Source organism: Aedes albopictus, chromosome 3 (assembly GCF_035046485.1).
Source record: "Aedes albopictus strain Foshan chromosome 3, AalbF5, whole genome shotgun sequence".
Classification (NCBI taxonomy): Eukaryota; Metazoa; Arthropoda; class Insecta; order Diptera; family Culicidae; genus Aedes; species Aedes albopictus.
The window spans coordinates 422,959,696-422,986,350 of record NC_085138.1 but is presented as its reverse complement, the minus strand read 5'-3'; the positions used below and the strand labels follow the sequence as shown (position 1 = coordinate 422,986,350).

Here is a 26,655-nt window from a genome sequence, read left to right as displayed (position 1 = left end):
TCATTCTTAAACTGATTTGCCCAGGTATTATACAAATAATTTTGAATATCAAATCTTTTTGGATTTTTTTCATGCAAGGATTTCTTCATTTATTTATATGATTACTCCTGCAAGATTTTTCGAAGTTTCCTACACAAATTACTCCAAGAGGTTCTATTGTAATTTCTCTAGAGGATGCTTTGAGTGTTTTTGCTAAAAAGGTTTAGGAATAAGCCTTCCATGGATTCAGGAATTTCTCCTAAGAATTACTTAAGAAAGTCAAATATATATTTAAAAATTCTTTCAATAGTTCTCACAGAAATTCCTTCAAAAAAATTCTATTGGAATTTCTTTAAACATTTTTAGGACTTTCTTTGTGAGCTTCACAATCACATCATTTTTTTGGAAATTCCTAAGGTAATTTTTTAGAGATTTTCTTCGGTCGTTCCGTTGTAACTTCTTAGAGTTTTTTTTTTTAATTCGCAAGAGTGTATGTATCTAATAGAATTTGAAAAGTAATAACTGACGAAATTCCGTCCGGATTTATCAAAAGAAATTTCCAGAGGAATTTCCAAAAGAATTTTCTGAGGAATTACCGAAGAAGTTTTCTAAAATTGTCACTCAAATTTACGAACAAATTGACAAAACCATTTTTAAAGTACCTGTCGAATGAATTTCGTAAGAAAACATTTGAAGAATTACAAAAGTAATTGTTAGATTGATTAGCAAAGGGACTGTCGGTTAAAGTTTCAAAGAGATTGCTGAAATTTTGTAGGAGTTGCCTGATAAATTTCCAAAGCAATTGCCCAAAGAATTCTAAAAGCTAATGTTGTAAATATTTTCAACAATAATAACCAAAAATGATCCAATGAAAACTTCTAAAAGAATTTCTAAAGAATTTGCCTAAAAACTCCACCAAAGGTAATACGAAAGATTTTCCCAGTAACTCACAGGAAACTCGCAAAATGAATTTCAAATGAATGAATGAATTCAGGCCAAACATTTCAATAGGTCCTATCTGCTTTTTAGAGGCTCTCTTTGTTCACTTTCTTTTTCAATTATTGCAATGTAATGGTACACTTTTCAACTATTTCTGCAGAATAAAAATCAAAAGGCGATAGTCTTGACCATCGTTCAATGGCAGGAGACAATCATAATACAAATAAACAGCTTAAATATTAACAAAAGAGAGGAAAACCAAAGAGAGCCTCTCTTCTGCAGATAGGACCTTTAGACATGTTTGGCCTGAATTGTCAAAAAAGTTTTCAAAAGGAAGAGTGTTGAAGTTATTCACAAAGTAATTACCAGTGGATTTTCCAAACAAATTTTCAAAAAAAAAAAACGGATTAAAGTTCCAAACGGAATTTTCAAACGAATTTCCGTAGTTATAAAAATCTAAAAAAAGTTCGAAAAGCCAGAAGCATTGCCGAGAATTGATTAAAGTAGTTTTCAAAGGAATTGCCTTACAGTTTGTCAAAAGAATTGCCGCAGAAATTTTTAGTGAGACCTCAAACGGAGTTCCTAAAAATCTCTCGAAAGTTTTTGACCAAAATAATCGTGGAGTCAACTTCTGATACAATAGCTGAAACAGTTTCCAAAAGAATTGCCAAAGATTTTTTCTAAGACAATGCAGAATGAATTCAGAAGAAAATTGCTTAAGGAAATCCCAAAGGAATTTTCGAAAGAAATTTTCAAAGTAATTGCCGAAGGGATTATCAAATAAACTATTAAGGATATTTCCAAACCAATTGCTGTACGGATTTCCAAAACAATCAGTGAAAAAGATCCAAATAAAAATTCCAAAGAAATACTTCGAAAATTCTTGTAAAAATTTAAATATTCTTTCATGAAATCTCACAGAAGTTCAACCAAGAAATCCTACTGGCATTTTTTCAATGACTCCTTTGGGTATTCTTCCAAGGTTTCCTCCAGGAATTTTTCTATGGATACCTTTAAAGATTTCTTTAGCGATAACACCAGTTTCGTCCGGACTACCTTCATGAAACTTCTCAGAAATATTTCTAACGACTTCATCAAGCATTTGTTCCAAGTGGGAAACTCCAAGAACTCTTTCTTGGATATTTTCTACGATTCATCTAGGAATTTCTTCAAGGACTTATTTACAAAACCCTCCAAGATTTTCTTCGAAAGTTGTTACAGTGATTCCTTCGGAAACTCCTCCAAGCGTTTCTGAAAGAATTATGTTCAGCATTGGCGTATCTAGGATTTTTTTCCTAGGGGGTGCCTAGGAGTGCCAGTTTCAGTGGCTTCCATGTTGTTTTGCTACCATTCCGTTGTGTATGAGGCTAAAATTTTGGATCACGTAAAACCAACATTGTAGTAATCAGTCAAAATTTCAGCTTCGTACATTTCGGATAATCGAGTCTGGTTTGTACGAATAATACACAAAAAAATGTGTTTTCGGCAAAACATTCTTTCGGAAATTCCTCAGGAAATATTCCCAGCAAGCTATTTGGAAATTGTTTTGCAATTCATTTCAATTAATTCGGCAATTCCATAGGTGGCCTTTTTATTTCATTGGCAAATACCTTCGGCAATTCCGATGTTGCTTGCATTGAACATTTATTTGATAATTTCATCAGCAATCCGTTTCGAAGTTTTGGAAACTTGAATTACACGGTCCGACAAATTTTTTGCCCAGCTCTAAATTTCACCTTTTCTGATTGCTCCCGACTAGAAACTCATAAATCCGAAGTTTTGACCCTCCCCCTCCTGGGAGAGGGGAGGGGCATTGATTTGAAATTTTGAAAAATCGAAAAATTTCGAGGTTTTTCGATCGCCATTTCGGCTAAATGCACGATGTCAAAAAAGGAAAAGGTTGACCACGGAGCTTTAGGGGTTGTGCAACTATCAACAAAATTTCACGAAGATCCATCAAGTCATTCTCGAGAAACGGTGTTTTTACGAAATGATGTTTTAAAGATTTCTTATATTGCACGCAAAGAATCCAACTACTATATGGCACAATTGTTGATTTAACCATGTCGTTTAGCATCATAGTGTCTTCGAGGAATTTTTTCACTACAATAACGTGCTTCTTTTGACCTGTTGGTAAAAATGATCAATCCCCCTAAAAGTGAGATAGAAAATTTACTTTTTTAATTTTTCAAGATACATGTTTGATGTCTTCACAAGAGTTGTAGAAAATGCTGTTCTGAATAACCTTGTCGAAGACGCCAAATTCGTAACTCCGTTAGTTTTCAAGATACGTTACGTTTTCATTACCGGCGGTCTCTTGAAAGTGTTTTTTCCTCAATAACTTTTTTCACTTTTGATTCCACAATTCTATTCTCACAGTCTCCAATAGGTCAATCATTTTGACTTTCTAAAGGAGACAATTACTTGTACTTTCGTATTTGTACTTGCATTAAAAGTTTTTTTACTAGAGCTACAGAAAGATCTCGATAAAATGTAGTGCTATTTTTTGAAGGTTACATGATAGGTATCAGGTATCAGAAGGCCGGCTCCAGAGGCACGTTATCCTCCATTTGGGACATTTGAGCCATCGCCAAAATAACAGCCTATTTCATCATCTACCTGAGGGAAAAGGAAGGAAAAAGGATTTGGATGGGGATAGGGACAGGTAGGGAAATAGAAAAAATACCCTGGAAGAGGGTACTAACGCACAAGCGTACGACAATGGGTTCAAACAGCGCCCTGAAAAGGGCACTGTAATAACGCATAAAGCGAAAGAGAGCCTATAGCTCTTTACCACAGCGGGTTAAGAACAACAGAATATCCTGAAGATTCAGGTTTCTGAAGTCAGTTTCACTTAATAAGTGTTTACCGAATACTCGGAAACGCAGTTGCGCGAAAACTGGACAGTTACATATCAAATGATACGAAGTTCCATAATCGGATTCACAGCTATCACAGGCAAATGAATCAGCTTGCTGAATATTCGCCATGTGATAGCTGAGTCGGCAGTGGCCAGTCAATGCTTTGACCAGCATGCTGCAATTCTGCTTAGACAGATTAGTTAGATACTTCGCCACCCGTAGAGATGGCTCAGCACTATACAATTTGGTTTGACGACATGACTCCAAACTATTCCAATATTGTCTGTGTTGAGTGACAGCCCAGGTGTGAATCTGAAGCTTAATCCAACACTTCGATATCGGAATAGCTGGCTCAGGGCCAATGAAGTCATGTGATGCTCCAGAGCGAGCTAACTCATCAGCCAATTCATTTCCAGCGATGGAAGAATGACCAGGTACCCATAGAAGGTGAACAGCGTTTGCTGAATTCAGCCCCTCGATTTGAGTTCGACAAGCGATAACTATCTTCGACCTGGAGTTGGCCGAAGCAAGTGCTTTAATAGCAGCCTGGCTATCTGAACAGAAGTATATTACTTTGCCCATTACGTGCTGCTGAAGTGCTGATTGCACTCCGCACATAAGAGCAAAGATTTCGGCCTGAAAAACGGTGCAGTGTCTACCAAGTGAGTAAAACTGATACAGCCTTAGCTCACGAGAATAAACACCAGCACCTGCTCGACCTTCGAGAAGGGAGCCATCAGTGTAACATACGATGCCGTCTGAAATACTTCTTTCCAGATAACCAGATGTCCACTCCTCCCGGGAAGGGAATTTCGTGGAAAATGTCCTATATGGAAAATTACAAGCCATTGTAAGATCACTTGGAGCAAGAACAATTTTGTCCCAATTCACCAAAAGTGAAAACAACGAGGTGTGTGTTGATGTGCGTTTCACAGGAGTTTCCTCTAGTAGACCGAGTACCCGTAACCGGTAAGTGCAAGAAAGTGCTTCTTGTTTGAGATGAATGTGTAGTGGGGCAACGTCAAAGAGAACTTCGAGCGCCGCCGTGGGTGTTGAAGAGAACGCTCCGGACATCGCCATTAAGCACATCCTTTGGAGATGGCCTAATTTTGATTGGACCGTTCTCACTTCACCCTTTTGCCACCACACAAGACATCCATAAGCCAATATTGGCCGAACCACAGTTGTGTAAATCCATTTGATATACTTGGGTTTTAGACCCCAAGTTGTACCAAAAGTACGCCGGCATTGCCCGAAGGCTATACAAGCTTTCTTGATTCTGACCTCAATGTGAGGTGTCCAGGAAAGCTTGGAATCAAGAATGACTCCAACGTACTTTACCTGTTCAGTCACATCGATTTCAGAATCAAAGAGACGTAAAGGTCGAACGCCATTACGGTTTCGCCTTTCCGTGAAAAGAACAATAGATGTTTTACTCGGATTAACCGAAAGGCCATATTGGCGACACCAACCCTCAACTACCTGAAGGGCGTTTTGCATCAGGTCGAAAAGGGTGCTGATGCACATACCAACTAACAATGTTAGGTAATCGTCGGCAAAACCATAAGTAGGAAAACCGCTATTATTGAGTTGCCTCAATAGCGTATCTGCTACGAGATTCCACAAAAGCGGTGATAAGACTCCCCCTTGGGGGCATCCACAAACACTCAATTTCCTAATCCCTGCTAAACGCAATGTCGAGAAGAGATATCGGTTTTTGAGCATTTGGTGAATCCAATTGGAAATCATCGGAGATATACCATGACTCCGTGCGGCTACCAATATGGCATCGAAAGGCACGTTGTCAAAGGGACCCTCGATATCTAAGAAAACACCCAAACAAGATTGCTTTTGAGCGAATGCTTTCTCGATATCGTAAACAACCTTGTGTAAAAGAGTCACAGTGGACTTACCAGATTGCTAGGCATGTTGGTTCACATGAAGAGGCACGTTGGCCAGATGAACATCACGGATGTGATGATCCACAATGCGTTCTAAGCATTTCAGAAGAAAAGAGGTCAAACTGATAGGTCTGAAACTCTTCGCTTCTTCATACGATGCACGACCCACTTTTGGAATAAACTTTACAGTAATATCCCGCCAGGATTTGGGAATATACCCTGTAGCAAAACTGCAAACAAGTAGTTTTTTTTTCAAATCATGTTTGAAATAATCAAATCCCTTCTGAAGCAAAATAGGATAAATCCCATCTGCCCCAGGAGATTTGAAAGGAGCAAAGCTATTAAGAGCCCACTCAATCGATTCTATAGTTACAATACTCCGAGCCGAAGCTAAAGAATCATAACTACAAGAAAAGACATCAGGATCATCCGAAGATGTAATATCCACACATCCAGGGAAGTGTGTGCTGAATAAGCATTCCAGAACTTCCTCATCAGAGCAAGTCAGATCGCCATTTGGCAAACGAAGTTCGTTCACCCGGAAATCCTTAGATTTCGCAAGGATTTTGTTTAACAGACTGACTTCACTCAAGCTGGAAACATTTGTACAAAGGTTTTTCCAGCCGGATCGTTCAGCAGACCGGAGAGCTTTCCTGTAGGCCTTGCGAGCCGACCTGAAAGCCTCCGAACCAGCCGAACGTCGTTTGTTCCAACTCTTTCTACATTGTTTCCTGAGCTTCGCCAGATCGGAGTTCCACCAAGGGGTTCCTCTTGTGGTCTTCACAGACCGCAGAGGGCAAGCTTCTTCAAAAGCTTCCATGATGAAGGCCGTTGTAGTACCAACGGCACCATCTAAATCACTTGGAGTGTCAATGGATGGTGAATATCCATGAAATTTGGCTAACTCCGTTAGTTTTCAAGATACGTTACGTTTCCATTACCGGCGGTCTCTTGAAAGTGTTTTTTCCTCAATAACTTTTTTCACTTTTGATTCCACAATTCTATTCTCACAGTCTCCAATAGGTCAATCATTTTGACTTTCTAAAGGAGACAATTACTTGTACTTTCGCATTTGTACTTGCATTAAAAGTTTTATTACTAGAGCTACGGAAAGATCTCGATAAAATGTAGTGCTATTTTTTGAAGGTTACATGATAGGGAATCGTAAAGCAATGAAATGCGAAATTATTGTCTTTCCGCTCAATAGTTATTTTGTGGAGACTGTTAGGTGCGAACTTTTGCCCCGCACTACTTTATAAGCAAATGTAAGCAAATTACCTCATACAAATGCGAAAGTACAAGTAATTGTCTCCTTTAGAAAGTCAAAATGATTGACCTATTGGAGACTGTGAGAATAGAATTGTGGAATCAAAAGTGAAAAAAGTTATTGAGGAAAAAACACTTTCAAGAGACCGCCGGTAATGAAAACGTAACGTATCTTGAAAACTAACGGAGTTACGAATTTGGCGTCTTCGACAAGGTTATTCAGAACAGCATTTTCTACAACTCTTGTGAAGACATCAACCTTGTATCTTGAAAAATTAAAAAAGTAAATTTTCTATCTCACTTTTAGGGGGATTGATCATTTTTACCAACAGGTCAAAAGAAGCACGTTATTGTAGTGAAAAAATTCCTCGAAGACACTATGATGCTAAACGACATGGTTAAATCAACAATTGTGCCATATAGTAGTTGGATTCTTTGCGTGCAATATAAGAAATCTTTAAAACATCATTTCGTAAAAACACCGTTTCTCGAGAATGACTTGATGGATCTTCGTGAAATTTTGTTGATAGTTGCACAACCCCTAAAGCTCCGTGGTCAACCTTTTCCTTTTTTGACATCGTGCATTTAGCCGAAATGGCGATCGAAAAACCTCGAAATTTTTCGATTTTTCAAAATTTCAAATCAATGCCCCTCCCCTCTCCCAGGAGGGGGAGGGTCAAAACTTCGGATTTATGAGTTTCTAGTCGGGAGCAATCAGAAAAAGTGAAATTTAAAGCTGGGCAGAACAAAAGTTGATTTTTTGTCGGACCGTGTTATTAATCTGGGAACTACTTCGGTAATTCTTTGGAAATTGATTTGTCAAATTTCTTCAAGATTTCCTTTGGGAATTTATTTAAAAAAATCTGTCACGGTGATTCTACGGCAATTACTTTTGGAATTCTTTCTATATTTTCTTCGGAAATTCCTTTGATGATTTCAGAAAATTCTTTGAGAATTTCTTTAAAAATTGTTTTGTACATGTTTGTGGAAATTTTGATAGAATATATCTCGGGAATTTATTTTCAGATTGGATTTGGCCAATTTCGTTAAAAAGTCTCAATGTTTTCTTCAGGTAATTTTGATGGAATTTTTTCCGGAAATTTCTTTGGGAATTTGTCAGGAAGTTTTTCGAGGATTTCATAGGATTTTCTTTGAGCAAGGCCAGTTTAGAATTTCTGATTTCCCAATTCAGCAATTTCTGGAAGAAATAAATATAAATAAAATTTAGTCATAAAGAACTACAAAAGTAATCATGATGAAATTGCCTGAGAAATTTGCAAAGTAATTGAAAAAGAAATTGCTGAAATAATTTCACAGGAATAGGCATTGAAATTATAGAAAAAAAAAATACAAAGAAATTGCCGATTCAATTTCAATGAAACTACCACAAGAATTTTCAAAAGAATAAAAACAACAATGCCAAAGGAACCCTAAAAAATGGCCAAACTGCGGTCTAGTGAATACGAAGACGTGTGTTCAAATCCCATCAGCACGCGATTTTTTTTTCTAAAATTCATCTCTCAATTTATCAATTAGTAACATTTTATGCCTTCTAATCAATTACAAGTTTTTCCCATACATTCCGATGCGATTTCACTAGAAATTTCTTCAATAATTACTCCTAGGAATCCTGTGGAAATTCCAACTATTCCCGAAATTTGTTTAGGGATTCACCTAGAGATTTCTGTTGGGATTCCTTGAAAAAGGGCAAGAGGAGTTCCAGGAATAATACAACGATTAATTTCTAGAGTAATCCATGAGAAAAATCTGAAGAGCAATTCCTGGAAAAGTCTTTAGAAAAATTCCAAGAATAATCAAAGGCATTTCTGGAAGTATCGTAGGAAAACTGCCTAGCAAAATCCCAGCAAAAATGCCAGAAGAAATCTCTGAAGGGATTCCTGCAGGTATTACAGTAAGAATTTCAGGAGGAGACCTAGGAGCTTTTCTGAACATTAGAAGCAGCAGGAATCGATTATGGAATTCCAAGAGGAGTTCCTGGAGGAATCCAATGAAAAATAATTGAAGAAATCCCAGGAAAAAATCTTTTAGGATTTCCAGGAGGAAACACTAGAGGTCTCCTAGAAAGATTGCCTTGAATAATCCCAGAAAGTTTTTGAAGGAATCCCTGGAGAAATTCTTTAAAGAATCCCTAGAAGAATTCCGAGAGGTATTACAGTAAGAATATCTGGAGGTATTCAATGAGGAATTGTTGGAATAACCACAGCAGGAATAGCTTAAGAAATCCAGCTAGAATTCATGGAGGAAGGCAAAGAGGAGTTTCTGGAGGAATCCCATGAGAAATTTATGAGAGAAACCTTGGATAAAAATTCTAGGAGCAATCACCGGAGAGCTTCTGAAAAAATCACAGGAAAAACCTCAGGAAGAATTCTTAGAAGGATTCTGGGATGTATCATTGTAGAAATCTCAACCGAAATCCTAGGAGGAATTGCTGGAGGAAACTATACTGGAATTTCTATTGAAACCTTATCAGGAATGCCTGGGGGAATCCAAAGAAAAAATCTTTGGAATACCTAGAGAAGTCCCTGCAAGAACCGTTAGAGGTATTCTGGATAAATGTATAGAGAAGGCCCTGAAGGAATCGCAAGAGGAATTTCTGAAGATTTCCCTGATGAATTCCAGCTATAATGCTAGGATAAATTCATTTGGAATCACCAGAAGAATTTCTGGACGTATCATAGTAAGAATTTCTGAATTAATTGATGGAAGAACTGCAGGAGAACTTGTTTGAGGTATTCTTGGAAAAAGACCAAAAGGAGTTTATGCAGGAATTCCATGAGGAATTTCTGTAGGAATCTTTGGATAAAATCTCTGGAGGAATACCTAGATGAGTCCTTGGAGACATCCCTGGAACAACAACCAAGTAGAATTCCTGAAAGTACCACAGTGAGAATTTTGGGGGAATCCCAACAGAAATTTTTAGGGGAATCTTTAGAGGAATCCCGAGAAGTATCATAGTAAGGATTTCCAAAGAAATCCTTGGAGAAATTGCTGGATCAATCTCTGCAGAAATTTCTAGTATGTAGGAGGAATCCATTACCAATATCCAAAACGCCAAAACGTACAACAAGTATTATGTAAGTAATTCCGGGTGTGCTTAAGTTTCGTTCAAAAGTGCCATTAATATATATTGGAATAATTTTGTGAAGCTTTAAAGTTTAGGTGACTGTCAATGAAACATTCTAGGGGGTGCCAAATTTGTTCTAGCGGTTGCCACGCACCCCTGGAAACCCCCAAGGTACGCCAACCCAAGCAACACACATGTTATATAAAAGTTACGACAGCGCAAGTTAATTTTACGTAATTCTAACATTGTGTTGGAATAACGTCAAATAAACTTGCATACAACCAAAACTTGCGCTGTCGTAACTAATATATAACATATGTGTTGCTTGGGCAATGATGTTCAGTATTACGTAATCCTAAGAATTCCATAAAGAGTTTCATAAAGATGTCTACTAATGATTCCTTTGGAGCTACCCCACATGATCACTTCAGCAATTTTCCAGAGGAATCTTTTATAAATTCATTCAAGATCTTTTTTAATATACATTTTTTTTGGATTCCTCGGACAATTTTATTCAAAAAAAAAAAAGTCGAAAGTCAAAAATGTGAATATGTTATAGTTTCGAAGATATAAATTAAGAAAAGGAAGGGAATAATTGTTTTTTTCTTGTATTGGCAAAGACGAGGGGTGTGAAAGTGATCCAATCGGCACCAAAATTTGAATTAAACAAACATTCCAACAAATAGTCCAAATCCACGATGATCGATAACACGTTTCCACTTTTTCTGTCCTGCTAACGTTGAGTATTTCATACAGCCCACAAGACTTTCACAAACGTAAGAATGTCAGATGTTTTTCAAATCCATGCAATATGGGTACATTTGATATAAACATGATGCTCGGTATTCATAAAACCCAAGACCACGATCCAAAATTTATTTGTTGTTCTCTGTTATCAATCTTCTCCATATACACCAATGCCAAGTTCAAGAGCTCTGGAATTTCGTTCCGCCATCTTGAATTTTAGGCAGTAGGGTAAACAGGTATAATATGCCCCCCTTAAGCAGAAATGGAAATATATCTCAGATTGGCGCCTTATTCCATCTATTGTCCACTGGAAATCGTTGTTCCTAAAGTCAGTGAAGTGTTGCATGAGAACTTTGCCTTTGGAGGCACGGCTATGGAAGCTTTGAAACGTTTTTCGAAAACGTTCCAAAATGTACCTTATCAAAACAAACGGGGCAATACGCCCCATCAAAAGAAAAACGTCTAGCCCCGTGATAAAACTGTAGGTACCAAGGATTAATTCCACCACATGCTTTTCCTTGGAGGGTCTTTCAACAAGTGTTCAACTGCATGAAAGTTGCAAAATAACACAAGCGAGCAGAACTAGCTTCGTTTACAATGAAGTCAGTTTACAAGAGGTAAAATATTACGCAAAAAGCCTCGATTTCAGACTTTTTGATATTTTTATTGCTTTTCTGTACCAATCAACTAACGGACCAGCTTGATGGCAATTATTCTTCAATATTTAAGATCTCTAATCGATCACGCATGCGAAAAGCGTTTAAATCGCTAGAAAATGAAGGGGGGCGTTTTGCCCCGGTGGGGCGTATTATACCCTTTTACCCTATGTATATTGTATGGTTTTAGAGCCTAGAACTTCCGCCACACACTTAAAAAAATCACCCACTTCGGTAATATTTTACCGAAATCTCAATCGTTAAGTTTTTAACCGGAAAACTTCGGTGACGTTTGCCGAGCTTCGTTAAAATTTAACAGATAAACGATAACATTTACCGAAATTTGGTAATTTTTACAGGATTTTGGTAAAAAACCATTACCAAACGCTCAGCAGTTGAGATTTCGGTAAAAATCGCCATGTAATAAAATAATTCCACGGTATGCAATAGTTCCATAGATATTAATTAAAGAAAGGTCCCATTGTTATCTTTGTTCATGCTCATGTCCAAGATTTTGTTAATCAGTGATATGAACTTTTAAAAAGCAAAGCCTTTCGTCTCATAAAAATTTCAAACGATTCAAAGCCTTTATGGAAATCTGCAGTGACCTTGCTATTCACTTATTTCAAATATTTGAGGTTGGGTACCTACAGGTTATGTACCAACTAGCCCTTTCATGTCCCGATTCCGAAAGCAGGGATTATTGAAAGCTCTCTCTCAGTCTTTTCATTGGTCGTCACTGAGGCAAATGTAACTTTCTACTTTACTTTTGTCCACCGCTTAGCTTAGGCGGAACATGCAATCACGATGTACGGAAGAAAGGTTTGTGCAGTGATTCCCTGGAAAGACTGATTCAGCGTTCTGTCATCCGGTTCAGATGGCCATTTCCTCATACTGAGGTCCTCAATTTACCGCACTATTTGTGGTTTCCACTGTCGGAACTTTTCTCAATTTGTTATGTTTGCAGCATGTCGTGTGCCGTGTGCTCCGTTTTCAAAGTCTTCGCTCCGGAACGATGTAACAAACCTAATATGGAATGTCGTTTGTCCGTTTACAGTCCACCAGTCCACTTGTTTATGGGTGACCTTTTTGTCGGTCTTAAACGTCCGTCCCACAACCATATACTACCATTCGTGCAGTTTCCAGTCTACTTCCTTGAGTGCACCAGATCTGATCCCGTTGCGTTGTTGGTCGGACTTTGTGTGCAACTTTTTCCATCCTCACTCGGAATTCCGCTGGGAGTTATTTTCTTTTGGCTCAACCATCAAAACCCTGGCACGATGATGACGACGATGTTGATGCTGGGGATATGAGTGAATAACCGCTGCCGTTGCAGTTCTTCGTGAGTAAGTAGAAGTAGCTGAATGAAGTTCATACGTGATTGCCGCCCACTTGGCGATTTTGCACTGCTGCTGAAGATATTCTGCGCTGCTGCTCAGATATGCCATCTACTAGTCTGAGGCTGTTCGCCGCCCGTTAAGAACGAAGCGCTTATCCGCCTCTTGGCCACCGGATCGTGACAATGAATTGAGTAGATTGACGGTTTTATGCTATGCAAGAGCAAAACCCCCACTTGGAACGTGATTGTGGTAGGGTATTTGAGTTTTACAGTGGTGCTATCGTTTCAAACGGATAACCATAAATGGAACGTTATTGCCAGTGATTTCCGCGCTAGAAGTGCTCCGGGTGACAATATCTTCGACAAACATGTCAAAAGTTCTTCTGAATGACTTTCTGATAAGATCGTTTGTAGCTGGAACATCATGTGAACAATAGAAATGATTCCGTTTCAGTTTAAAAGTATCCATTCATCATTAATCAAATATGTATGTTGCAACTAACTTTAGTTCTGTGAATGTTTGATAAGAACGCTTTTAAGGTGAATATAAACGAAGCCACACTTCATATTTTCAAGAGCACAAATCTGAGGAACCAAAAACGGATTGCGCTGAAAAGTTGATCGATTGGTGATCCGCTGGTAGTGACCAATCGATCAACTTTTCAGTGCAAACCAACTATTGGTTCTTCAGATTTGTGCTTTGGAAAATTGTAAGAGTGACTCTGATATCTATTCACCTTAAGGGCCCAAGTTGCCGTGTAGTTTCGAATAGCACTACGGACCATCTGTTCCGGGGGTAAAAGTCCCCCAAACAGGGAATTCCAATCCAAAATGTCAGTTGACCCATGCAGATTTATGATTGAGGGGGTTTAAATGATGCTCAATCTTTATGATTTTCATGGAATCACAGAAGGAACTCCAGGAGGAATCTCTGATGAGATCCTAGAGAAACCACAAAAGAAATTTCAGGTGGAATGGCTCCTAAGTAACACGCATGTCAAATAAGAGTTACGGCATCGCAGATTTTGGATGCTCTCTCTCTCTTCTTGGCATAACGTCCTCTCTGGGACAAAGCCTGCTTCTTAGCTTAGTGGTCTATGAGCACTTCCACAGTTTTTAACTGAGAGCTTCCTCTGCCAATGACCATTTTGCATGTGTATATCGTGTGGCAGGCACGCAGATACTCTATGCCCATGGAAGTCAAGGAAATTTCCTTTACGGAAAGATCCTGGACCGACCGGGAATCGAACCCGTCACCCTCAGCATGGTCATGCTGAATACCCGTGCGTTTACCGCCTCGGCTATATGGATGCATTGATGTTAATTTGACGTTATTCTAACACAATGCTAGAATTACGTTAGGTCAACTTCTACACAACCAGAATTTCTGCTGCAGTAACTCTTATATGACATGTGTGTTGCTTGAGCTGGATGAACTTCATGAGTAACCCGTGAAGAAACTCCTGGAAGAATTCTTGAAGCAATTCCTGTAATAAGTTCTTTAAGGAACTCATAAAGGAGTTCCTTGAGTATTGCTAAAGCAAATTCCAAGAGATATTTCTCGGAAGGTATTTACGTAAGAATCTCTGAAGAAACATCTAGACCTAGACTCTAGACCTAGACTTCAAATCCCTGATGGGATTCCTGAAGAAAATTCCTGGATGAACAATGAGGAAACTCTTGGAGAAATCCCTCATGAAATCGTTCAATGAACTTCAAAAGGAATCCCTCGAAAAATTCCAGCTGGCATCCATGAAGGTGTTTTTGGATGAATACTTCAACAAATTTTTCAACGAATTCCTGAAGGTGTACCTTGAGGAATTTTTGAAGAGCTCTTATAGGAGTTCCTGAAGGAATTCCTAGTGAAATCTTCCTCCGGGGTCCTGGGTAAATTCCTGGAGAAATATCTGGATTTGATTAGGCAAATTTCTGGATTAGGAAATCACTGCAATAGTTTCTGGATTTCTGGAAAAAAAACCTGAAGCAATTCCAAAAGATATCACAGAAAAAGTTCCTGGAGGAATCTCTGAAGAAATTCCTGGGAGAAACTCTTTAGTACCCAGGTAACCAATGAGCATTTAAATAAGCTGTATTTTAGCTATAAAACTGCATTATATCTGCTTGCTGCTGTATCATAGCAGTTCGACTGCTGAATTGCCCTGTATTAGCAATTCAAATGCTGCCTAAAATCTGACAGCTGTTGTGTAGCATTTCAAATGCACGATATTTTTTGGATAACAAGCATCCTAACTGCTACTTTATTGCCATAAAACTGCTAATAGAGATGAGCGATGTTAAAACTGTTACACATTTCAACATTGCCACGACTATAGGATCCATTACCTGTCCATTGGATGTCCTATCATTTACTGGTAGCAACGAAGCAAATCAATAAGAGGACAAATGTTTTTCAAATAAATCCTATGGAATAAGAAACCAATTATGCCATCGTGTATTATGTGAATGTTAGCACTTGTCCGAGTCGTTGTCCGGGCACAGCCTTTAATATATCAAAAAATCAACGCACATTATCTGATCATTTATAGCTCATCCTGTAGCGCGGTTCAGCATCATCATCAGCCAGAGGATTGTGGGATCGAATCCCAATTTCAGCGGGAACAGCAGAAAACAACTCCAAAAAACAACTGCAAAAATAAACAACAGTCCTAAAGTTGCACAGGAGAGTGTGAGTAAAAATAGAAAGGGAAGAATATAAAGCGACTGAAATGCGCAGGGGAAAATATTTTTGTTTATGTTCGATTTTTTGGGGATAGAAAAGATAAGCCTTTAATCAGCCGTATATTGGGCCAAAACCTGCTTTTAATTAGCAGTTATGGCGCATATACGGCATATTAGCATTTATTGATCTGCAGTAAAGGCGCATATAGTGCTAAATAAAAGCAATTTTAACTGCTTATTGGTTACCTGGGTAATTTCAGGAGAAAAACCTCCAGCAACTTCAGGAGAAATCTCTCAAAGAATACCAGTAACAATGTCTGAAGTTTCCAAGAGAAAGTTCTTGATAGAATCCCTGAAAAAAAAAACTGGAGGAATCACTGAAGTATTTTCTGGTGAATCCTTGAATTCCTGGAGAAATCTCCTAAAAAAATCTTGGAGGAGCCCTCAAGAAATTAAAAAAAAATCCATAAGGAGCTCAAGGCGAAATCCCTCAAAGAACTGAATGAATGGAATAAATGAAGGAATCCCAGGAGAAGCCCTGATGGAGTGTCTGCAGTCCTTAGAGAAATCTGTGACGAAAAAATTTCCAGAAAAAAATCCCTCCAGAAACTCTCAGAACTCAGAAGAAATTTCTGAAGGAAATCCTGTATAAATTTCGGGAGAAATACCAGAAGGTTGTGTTAGAGGGCGATTCTGACGAAATTCTTAGAGGAATCGCTGATAGAATTTTTGAAGAAATTTTTGGAGAAGTTTGAAAAGAAATTTCTGGAGGAAACCTTGAAAAAAAAACTCAATGGTATTCCTGCTGAATTTGCTGGAGAAACTCAAGATGAACTTTCTGGATGAATATCTTCAGCAAATGCTGGAGAAATCTCTTGAATGTACTTTAAGTAAATCCCAGATGTAACTGCTAGAGGAATATCTGAAAGAATTTCTGAAATAAAGACTGTATTCGATGGAATTTGGACACAGAAAACAATGTGTAACTTTTAATTGCGTTCACAAAAATAGCTAATTTTGCGACCATAAATAGTATGTTATGTCTGGCTTACATCATAAAAATTTCATCAAAATCAGATTTGTATCGATGCAGATATTGTCGATATCATAGAATAAGATATAAGAAAATTTGGGCAGCCATTTAAAAAAAAAGTTTAGTAGGCTACAACGTTGTTGTTAGCTTGTTAAAACGTTTAAACATTTGACTCGAAGTTCTCAGCCAAATTTAAAGCCATTTTGCTTGAAAACTTATAAAGTTATTACCGTTTGAATATCACAATTCACAAAACATGTTTTCTTATTACGACTTTATGCCACATAAAATGCTTTAACCTTTTAACGACTAGATCAAATTGAATGAATTTTTATACATTTTTACTTGTATATTTTACACTCAGAACAATTTTCATTTAAATCAGTTCTGTATTTTTGGCTCTAGAGTTGAAACGGTCTTCAACGATATCTCGCCAATGCTCAACCCATTTTAATGAAATTTTTATGGTATTATTTTTTTTATCTGTATTAACGAGATTTCTAGCCCTAGGCTAGTTCATCTCGGGACCCACGCTTTACTTCCCTTCCGAAGGAAGAACTCACATTTTTGCGAGTTTGTCGGGAGTGGGGTTCGATCCCAGGTCCTCGGCGTGATAGTCAAGTGTTCTAACCATCACACCAGGTCCGCTCCACAATATGGTATTATTTATTTATTATTATTTATTTATCATATTATAAAACAATATATTTGTCCGAGATATAAGTCAAATTTGTGAACGCGATCAGAAGATATACTGGAACCTGTCATAAAGCCAGAGCCGTAGCATGCGGTTGGCCAGGTTGGCCCCCGCCCAAGGCGTTAATCTCAGAGGGGCACCGAAAGGGCCAAAGGCTAGAAAAAATATAATGCTGCTATTATTTGCTTGACTGTTATCAAGATTTACTACTTACAGTACTTGATCAAACGTTTTCAGTATTTTCAAAAAATCAGATTTCTCTAACTTATTCCCAACAAGCATTTCTGCAAAAGTGGAACAAACAACTCTTAAGAAAACTCCAGCTTAAGAAACTGCAGATCAGCTAGTTCTGTTAATGGGGTTTTGAGTATTTCTTCGTAATTTCTTGTTGGGTTTCTTTCAGAAATTCCAAGGAAAATAATCAGAGAATTCCCGAGAAATTCACAGAATTTCCTTCAGGGATTCTTAAATAAATTCAAATCAGAGAGAGATTCCTCCAAAAATATCTTCAAAGATTACTTAGACACCCTTCGATAGAGTTCCTCAGAAATTCCTAGAGAAAATCATTCTACCAGGGATTTTTTTAGAAGGTCTTCTACTTTCTTTAGAAAATTTGATTAAAAATTCTTCTTTTAGGAAGTCCTTGACAGATGTCTCTAGAAACAAAAATTCTCTCACATTTTTTAGAAAATCTTTCATTGATTCCTTCCGAAATTGTTTCATGTCCACTAGAGACTACTTCATATATTTCTGCTGGAATTCCTCAATAAATCATGAGTTTCTTTAAAAATTCCTTCAAGATTTCTTCGTAAAACCTTACAGGGATTATTTCAAAAAAATCATCCGAGCATTCTATGAGAAATTCTTCCAGTGGCTCTTCACAAATTCTCACAGGCATTCTTTCACGAACTGTTTCAGGAATTCCTGCAAGAATTACTTCATGAATCCCGTTGGAAATTCTTGCTGAAATGTCTCCCGAATTTTCATCAGGTATTCTTGCGGATATTTCTGCAGGAACCTCGCCAGAGATTCCATTATTACTTCATTCATTGATTCCAGCAGGAATTTTTCTAGAGATTCCAAAAAAAACTCATATAGAGAATTCTTTAGGCTCGTCCAATGATTACAGAAAGTTTTCTCCAGTTTTCTGTAAAATTATTTGGCAAAGAAACTATGATGAAACCAATTGAACAATTCGTCGAAAATTGATAAAAAAAAATGGTCATTTGAGGATTCCTGAAAACACCAGAAACTTAATTAAGTATTTAAAAAACAAAATATAGCTCATCTAAAAATCCAGAAAGAAACCTATACTGTAAGATTTCTTGAAAAATTTTTTTTGCATAATTTATATGAGGAATCTGAAATGTCATTTCTAATTATTGTGATGTAATTATTGTCAATGAGATTATTGAAATGCAAAATTTGTTCGTGCTTATGCTTGTATAAAAGAAATGAATTTTGGAAAATGTTTGGGCGACTCTCATTGAAATTCCTAAAGAAATACACGGATGAAAAACACTGTAAGAAAAACACTGTAAGGAACACCAAAATCAAACTTTCAATGAAACTTTGTAAATAAAAAATTAATAATTACAAATATTGAAAATTATCAATATTTAATTGTTGGGGAGCGCCAATCTCGATGCTTGCCAAGGGCACCATGGGACCACGCTACGGCTCTGCGTACAGCACATGACTGAGGTGCATAAATTAGAAATGTGCATAAATTAAGAACTGCATATAAATAAAGAAGGAAATTTGTGCATTAATTATTTTTGGGATTTGATGATGGAATGTAGTTTGCGAGAGTAGGTCCTGCTCTTGCGCATTGGAGGTGGGGCTAAGGGGGCTTCCAGAAAGTTCCCAGAGAGCCCAAATAAAGGGGTTCCAAGGGGCATCAGGGGGTTATTTCAGGGATATCAGGAGCCTTTTGAGGGCGTCCAAAGGGGTTTCAGGGACATTTAAAATTGATAATGTTGACTTCAAGGGCGTTTCAATGTCATAAGTGGCCACTCCGTAGGTTTCAGTGGCATTTGAAGGCATTTCAGGTCAGGAGTTTCAAGAATCAAAGAGCATCTCAGGGACGTTTCAAAACGTAGTGTGATGCGGTCTCTAAAAATCCTCTGAAACTTCCTGGAATGCCTACGAAATCCCCCCTGAAACCCACATGAGCCCCATGTAACGCATCTAAAACTTTCCGAAGGCCTCGAAAACGTCTGAGTAGCGCCACAAAATCCCACTAGACATGTCTCCAAAATCCCCTTGGCCTTATGTAACCCACCTGAAACCTTCCGAAGCCTCTTCAAAACGCCTCCGTAACGTCTTCAAAACCAGCTCTGAGATTTCCTCAAATGCCTCCGAAACCCACGTACAGTATGACCCATAAAAAAAATGCGACAATCCATTTTTTTGCGGTATTTGATGATTTGTAATGAAATAATCCTAATAAATTAAACTTTTTTGGATTAGGATACAAAAAGGAGGTCATTGTCATACAGGATCTCTAAAATTTTTGTCAAAATATTCATTGGTTACGTATATGGGATACCTTATAATTGTTAACAATTTCTAATCAATCAAGTTTTCCTCTAATTTTCAGAGCAAAATGAACTAAGATTAAAACTTTTAAACATATGGAAACCATGAAGAAATATGTACTCTTTAATACGCCCATGTTTGAAAAATATTTTAAAAATAATTTCAAATGTTTAGGAAGTAAAAACTAAAAAAAGGTGCTACATATTAAAAATCGTATTTAAGATAAATTAATAAAAAACTTAACACTGTTTGAACATTTTTCAAAACAATTTTTTGTCGATGAAGGTATATAAACCTACCTTTATGATAAGTACAAATACTAAGTACTTAAAAACAATTTCATGCTTAAAACATAATATTTTCTAAAAATTATCATTTGTCAAATAATTCAATTTTCAGAAAATGTCTCTTAATTTATAAGGTAATATTTTTTTCGTTCTTGTCCGACGAACAAACGAACTCCTGAAGACTTTATCCAGCTATAAAAGTACTATTATGAAAATAAAATTTGATTGAATGTGATTGAAAGCAATTGAAAGAAAATTATATCCTTAAAAAACGGCCTCTGGCGCGTTGACGATTTCAACATCCATATGTTCAACGTTATATTTCCAAAGGTATGTGCATGAAATCAGTCTATGTTCCTTTGCCATTATCAGATTAGTGGCCCTACTATACTATCCAATAGATACATGCAAGGTTAATCAGTTCGAAGTAGTTGCAATAGTTTCCGTCATTATTAAATTTTTTTTATGCAAAATATTGGCTCTGAGTAGCTTTCCATCTTTTTATGCAGGGCATAAAAAGGTAGGGAAGTGGAACCATCTCGGCAGGGGTCCTATTTTGGGCACTTTTCTGCTATAACTCAGCCAATTTTGAATCAATTGACACAATTTTTGGAACGCGATAAGATACGTATAATATTTAGCCGTGTACAAAATTTCAAGTCAATTGGTTTGGAATTGACTGAGTTCTAGCGAAGAGTGCCCAAAATACCGGCCGCTGCCCAAGTGGTTCGCTACCCTACATAAATTATAAGTGCATAAAAATAACATACATAAAAACAGCTTTTAGTGTATGCAATATTTTCTGAGTCCGAATTCAAACCAACTTGGTCTTTAATCCCTTAATTAATTCATAGAGAAATTTCCCTGAGAGAGCTTCTGGAAGAATCCTTCAAGAAATTTCAGAAAATAAAACCATCAACGAACTCTAGTCTAAATACTTCTAAGAATTCCAAGAGAACTTCCTGAAATAATTCCTGAGAAATCCTGCAAAAAATGTTTGAAGGAATTGCTGAAGGAGTTCAAAGAGGAGTCCCTCAAGAAGTTCATGTTGAAATCCATGAAAGAGTTCCTGGTGGAATCAAGGAGTTCCGGCTTTGACACCATCATTGTCTCGGACAACCGAATGGGACAAACGCAGGTCGGAATAATGTACGACCAAATATGTAAAAATCTAAATTTTGCAACTCGTTACATAAACAACTTATAATGTCTTCCACCTCCATCATCTTCCAAGAATAAATACTCACCATCCCGATCGTAGTGGCTCCAAACGTCCATAAACTGGTTGGCGGACAATTTTTTCAGCTCCCGTGACTCCGGATCCCGGTACTGGCGCATGAAGTTCTGTGCCTTTTCGATGTGCACTTTTTGCTGCTGAAGATCCATGGCTGGCTGGCTGGCTGGTGGTGCGGTGTAAGGGTTGGGCGGGGTTGGTCGCTACTTTGTCGCGGTTAGGCCTTCGGCTGGACAGGGTTGGCCTGGGGGAGACGGGGCTGAAAGGAAGAAAAAAGAGAGTCGGTTGTTAGATTGGTGGAAGCTGATTAGGAATTATTTATGCGAAAGATTCTAAATGGCGGATGAGGGATATGGGTTTCCAGGAACGTGGGGTTTTGGAGTAATGGGTATTCTTCAGAAGAGATAAAATGGTCGGTATTATTTCTAGAATCTAGATTTCGTCTTCAAATTATCAATCGTGAATTTTAAGCAACAATCATGGCAGAGGTAAAGAAGTATTTTACAAACGGAACAATCAAGGAACACTCTCCAGAATTGTTTGATAAACAATACCTTTTTAATCTAGCTCTATATCAGAAAGGGAAATTCAATTGCACCTTGGCGTCATAGAATGTTAATCAGTGTCATTGAGAATTGGCTATAGATTGGATTAACAATCCCTTTTTTCTAGTTCCAAAGAAATTTCAGGCTGGATATATTATAAATATTTCATCGCTCTGCCCTTCAACGCTACAAGTTCAAACTCCGGCCGTCTCCACCCTCAAAGGTATAATACATCTCTGGTGACGTCTTCGCCGTCTTCCTCGAACCGATTTCAAGGCTATCGATTTCCGCTCGCTCGATGTGACCAGTTAGCACAGTAAATTACCGTGTGCGACAGCCAACATCGTCGCCATCGTCGTCGTCGCCGTCCATCACCACCGTTGGTTGTCCTCTGAGGGATCGATTTCGCGTGGTCTATTTTTATGCAAACGTCCTACAATTGTCCATTTCCGGAACGTACCGGGAATGCCGGATACAAAAATAACGCTCCGCTCGTCAAAGTGAAAGTTCGGACAAGTCGCGTGGGTAAGACACAGGCGCAGACGACCGGTGAGACTCATCAGGTCTCATTGGGTGAAGAAGGGGAATGAGTACTGGGTAGGCAAGGCTCATCAATCATTGATGACCGCCCCGAGGAGGGCGGTTTTACTACTTGGAAGCCTAAAAGAAAGATACCCTTTTAATGCGATTCTTTTTTTTTTATTCCGCTCACAGGTGGCTGGGTTTTTGGTCTCCACCACCGGCAGTGGCAGCTCGTAAAAACCACCTAACGATATGACAGCCCAATTAATAACTGGACCGGCAATTTTCGAACAGCGCTGACAAAGGAATTTATTGATCAGCAATTATGGGGCACGGGTTCGTTTCCGTTTGGGCGGCCGGTGCGGTAGTGGTGCGATGAAAACAGCGCAACGGTGCCATCCGGGTCCGGGCCTTTCTGTTGTGTGGGTGCTGGAATCCTTACTGTCTGTGGTTGGATTCGGTCCAAGTTTTACGCAGGCTGCATTCACATTCGGGAAATATTGCCGGGGGCTGTTGGCAATGGCTTTTGAATTGGCTTGCGCTGCTGCTGGCTGATGCCCCAGGGCTTTGGGAACAAAGTGTGTGCTGCTGGATGGAAGCAAATACTTTGGGAGGAAATTCTTGTTGGTCTTGTTTGTTGGAACATCACTACATAAAGAAGAGTTATTGCTGCAGTGTGTTGAGGATGTTGCATAACGTTTGTATAACTAAATGCATGAAATTTTTGTGAAATGTATGAAGCAAAATAGATGTTTGGCCTTTTTTATTGAAGCCATAACAGAAGCGTTTGCCATCACATTCTTAAATATGTGAGCAAATGGTAGAAGCTTCATATATTGCGAATATGTCAATTCTTCAAAAAATCTCCTTAATACAAATAAAGACATCACTGTTGCAACGATCTTTCCTGTTCTGCCACCGAAACCTAATATGAAATACGCTCCGTCGAGTTATAGTCTGCTTCCATGCAACCGGACGGACAACAGCTGTGTAGAGCGCAGTTAAGCAATTTATTGCCTTCGTTACCGCGTTGATGGATGGTTCGTGCTTAAGGAAATCTATCCCTACTTGCAGCTCTACACTATTCCCCAGTGAGCGTTTCTAGGCTATGATTTAAATTGACATTACGACGAATAGCAGCTTTATTTTGACAAATGTGGCAAATACCAGATTATGAGACATTTTGCGCGCAATCTTTTTCAGGAAAAAAAATCATGAAAAATATAGTGGGTCGCCAATTGTGTGACACAGAATGATGCCGAAAACTATCGTGGACTGAGTACCACAAACCGTTCAAGGATAAGAAAATAAATTGTATTCTTTTATGGAACCATTTTTCTATGGTATGGGCGGGTCTTAACATCACTCAACACTAATGGTTGCAATCATAATCTTGGAAGTATTTGCTGGATTGAATAATGGACACACATTAGTGAAATGTTGTGGGTGAGTATAAGTTTTGTGTTCTCTTCTGATTTGCGTATTTGACATATTTTGCGTGGTGCATATTTCTACAATAAACAGCCTTACTTACTGAAAGACATTATCATGAGTGCAAAAAGTAATCTGATGGTACCTCCAAGGGATGGATGATGGTTAAAGAGGGGCACCACCTTCAAGAGACACAAGGGCGTCTGAGAGGGATTTACGAGGAGCAGGGTTCGTCATTTTCATTTCAATGATACGGAAATGCACCATTTTCACGCCGGCGGAAGAATTTCCGCTTTCACATCCTTTCCGATATGAACAATAAGTGATAACTGAAAATCGTTTCAACCTACGAATAAATCTTTTTCGTTTCATTAAAATTTGTAGTCAACCAATTCTCACGGAAGTGTTTTCAACCTTCCTAATGCATCACGTTGGGAACAGCTCGCTGGCGTAGTGCACGTTTTAGTCTAGTCTAGTCTTCACTAACACTGCCATCACATGGAAGAATCCTGGAAAATGATAGAAAAGACTACTTCTAGAATTTTTCTTGTCATTATCAGGCATAAAATTTTTCATTCACGAGATCAAAATCCACGGATTTATCCACCTCCGCGATATTGATTTTTAACTGCATGGGATGAAAAATGAAAGTCTCTCACTCCAGCACTCACGATAGTCCTCTTTCTTTCCATCCATAACTCACGAATAAACAACAAAGCATCACATTTTTCACTCCGTCTGCGAGTCATACGTCTCCACCGAAGCACGAGATCAATTATTTTACGTTCTGTGATACCGTGAATACATAAAATGTAGGCTCAGTGTACCAGTTATGGCTATAGTACCTCAAATTGGCTATAGTTGATTTTCAACCTTTAACGATGAAAAACAACACGAAACATTGTGTGAATATAAGATTACACTCACAAAAGATGATTGCAATCATTCAAACTTCACAACTTGCTAAAATTATTATAAAAATAAATCATTTTCCTTATAATTTCGGCTTCCTTGCACCCTATTTCGCCATAGTGTACCAGTTATGGCTAATCCCATAAGGAATGCATGTAAATAGTGCGAAGTGGAACCGAAATAAGAAAATGTGTCCATAACTGGTACAGGGTTCCTATCATTGGCACACGCCGTGATAAATACTAAAAGTAGTTTTGGCTCGGTTTGTTTATTTTTCCTGTAAAGTATAGATACTACACTATCATTTGACATATTGGAAACATTCATCGGTCTACTTCTTATTTTTGTAGAAAAAGTTTTCCTTAGGTAGTGCGATAACTGGTACAGGCACCCTACTTGTTTCCATGGCCATCTCAAAAACAACGTGGATTGGTGCCAGTGATGCCAGATGTACAGATTATTCTGTGTTTTACAGATTTTTGACCTGCTATACAGACAAGATACAGCATACAGAAAAATACCGGTTTTTAAAATGTGATACAGATTTCGCCAGAAAAGCCCAGTTTCGAGTTTAAAAGGAATCGCTCAAGAAATTCTTTGACCGCTTCCTGGCAGAAACTTTCTGCAGTGACTGCCATTTGAATTGTCATTTCTTCGCAACTGCGTACTGCGATCGAAGAAAAATAATTTCTTGAAGGATTCATGAAGGAATTTCCCATGCATCAAGATAGACCGAGAAATTCCTTCCGATCTGCGAACAGCCCTAAAGCATAAAATTCAAAGTTGATTTAATAAATTCAATGAAAAATTAATAGGGTATTCGTTCCCTTATTAAGCATGTGGTTCCAATTTTCATCCTGCAAAAAAAACCCAAATTAATCCACCTAGTGGTGATAGTGCCTTTCTCATCGAATGTGTTCTCACGATCGTTCCGTCGACGTAAGCCAAAGTGTTCTGAATCCTGATACTTTATAAGAAAAGCAAGCATTTTATCAAAGCCATCATTGAATTGACTCAAACATTATTGATGGCACATAGTCCGACGTTATGATCAACGTATGAGCAGAGCTAAAATAATCAGACTTCTAAGTTGACTGCTTGAGCACCTTCACTAACACTGGAGGCTGATTAATATCAAGACGATATTTACAAGCTAAGATATAACTTTTTACAAAATCACAGATCGCTTTGCGGTCTTCGACACTTTTCTGCACACTTTAGGCTATATTTTATTATCATATCATAAGTTACAACATTCATGTAAAATTTGACAAAAAAAATACAAGCATGTGAAATTTCCCATACAAACTTTAACCACATGCAATAATTTTATTCATTAATTTTATTAATTCATTTATTATTTCGTAGTTCTGGCGAAGCACCAAACGCTGGTTCTGCAACCCTACCGGTAGTCTAAAATATGATATGAGCCTATTTTATAGCTAACCATTCCTCCGGTTATTGAAAAAGCCGTGGTTTGATTTGTCACATGGTACATTTGGTCACTTTCGGTGGGGTACCCGGAACTGGTTCCAGAGCACTACCGGGTCTCCCAAATATAGTCTAAGACTATTTCATTGCTAATGTTCATTAGGTTACCTAAAAAACACGATTTGATGTATCGCATGCATGGGTATGGATCACTTTTACATTTTATCACTTCTCTGCCGTAATTCTGCAAAGTGACGTAAGCGCCATTCAAAATGTCGATATTTTTTGGTATATTATATATAATATCTGGTGTAAAAATAACACTGTCGTATGCCTGCTGTATTAGAATGCAAGATCAAGTCGTAATCTATCAACTTTGGAAAGAAACTAAGAGGATAAGCAAGAGTGTTATGCATAATAACCAAAAAATGGGCCAAAACTATCAATGTCGCTTACGTCACTTTGCAGAATTACGGCAGTTCTAGTGGGACACCCAGAACCATTTCCGGGATTGTACCGATTGTTCCTGATGTGGTCTTAGACTAGCTCCATGCAAATTGTTAATCAGTT

At 38.0% G+C, this 26,655-nt stretch overlaps 1 protein-coding gene across 5 annotated transcripts in view; it reads right to left on the bottom strand.

The window, feature by feature from the left end:
- The window catches only part of LOC109433516 (calbindin-32), a 268,476-nt gene that overhangs the window by 119,805 nt on the left and 122,016 nt on the right, over positions 1–26,655 (bottom strand). For all 5 annotated transcript variants that reach the window (XM_062856383.1, XM_062856382.1, XM_062856381.1 and 2 more), the window contains one exon: positions 21,258–21,503. In XM_062856383.1, the coding sequence (XP_062712367.1) occupies positions 21,258–21,396 (139 nt within the window). In that variant the 5' untranslated portion in view covers positions 21,397–21,503. The remainder of the gene's footprint in view (positions 1–21,257; positions 21,504–26,655) is intronic.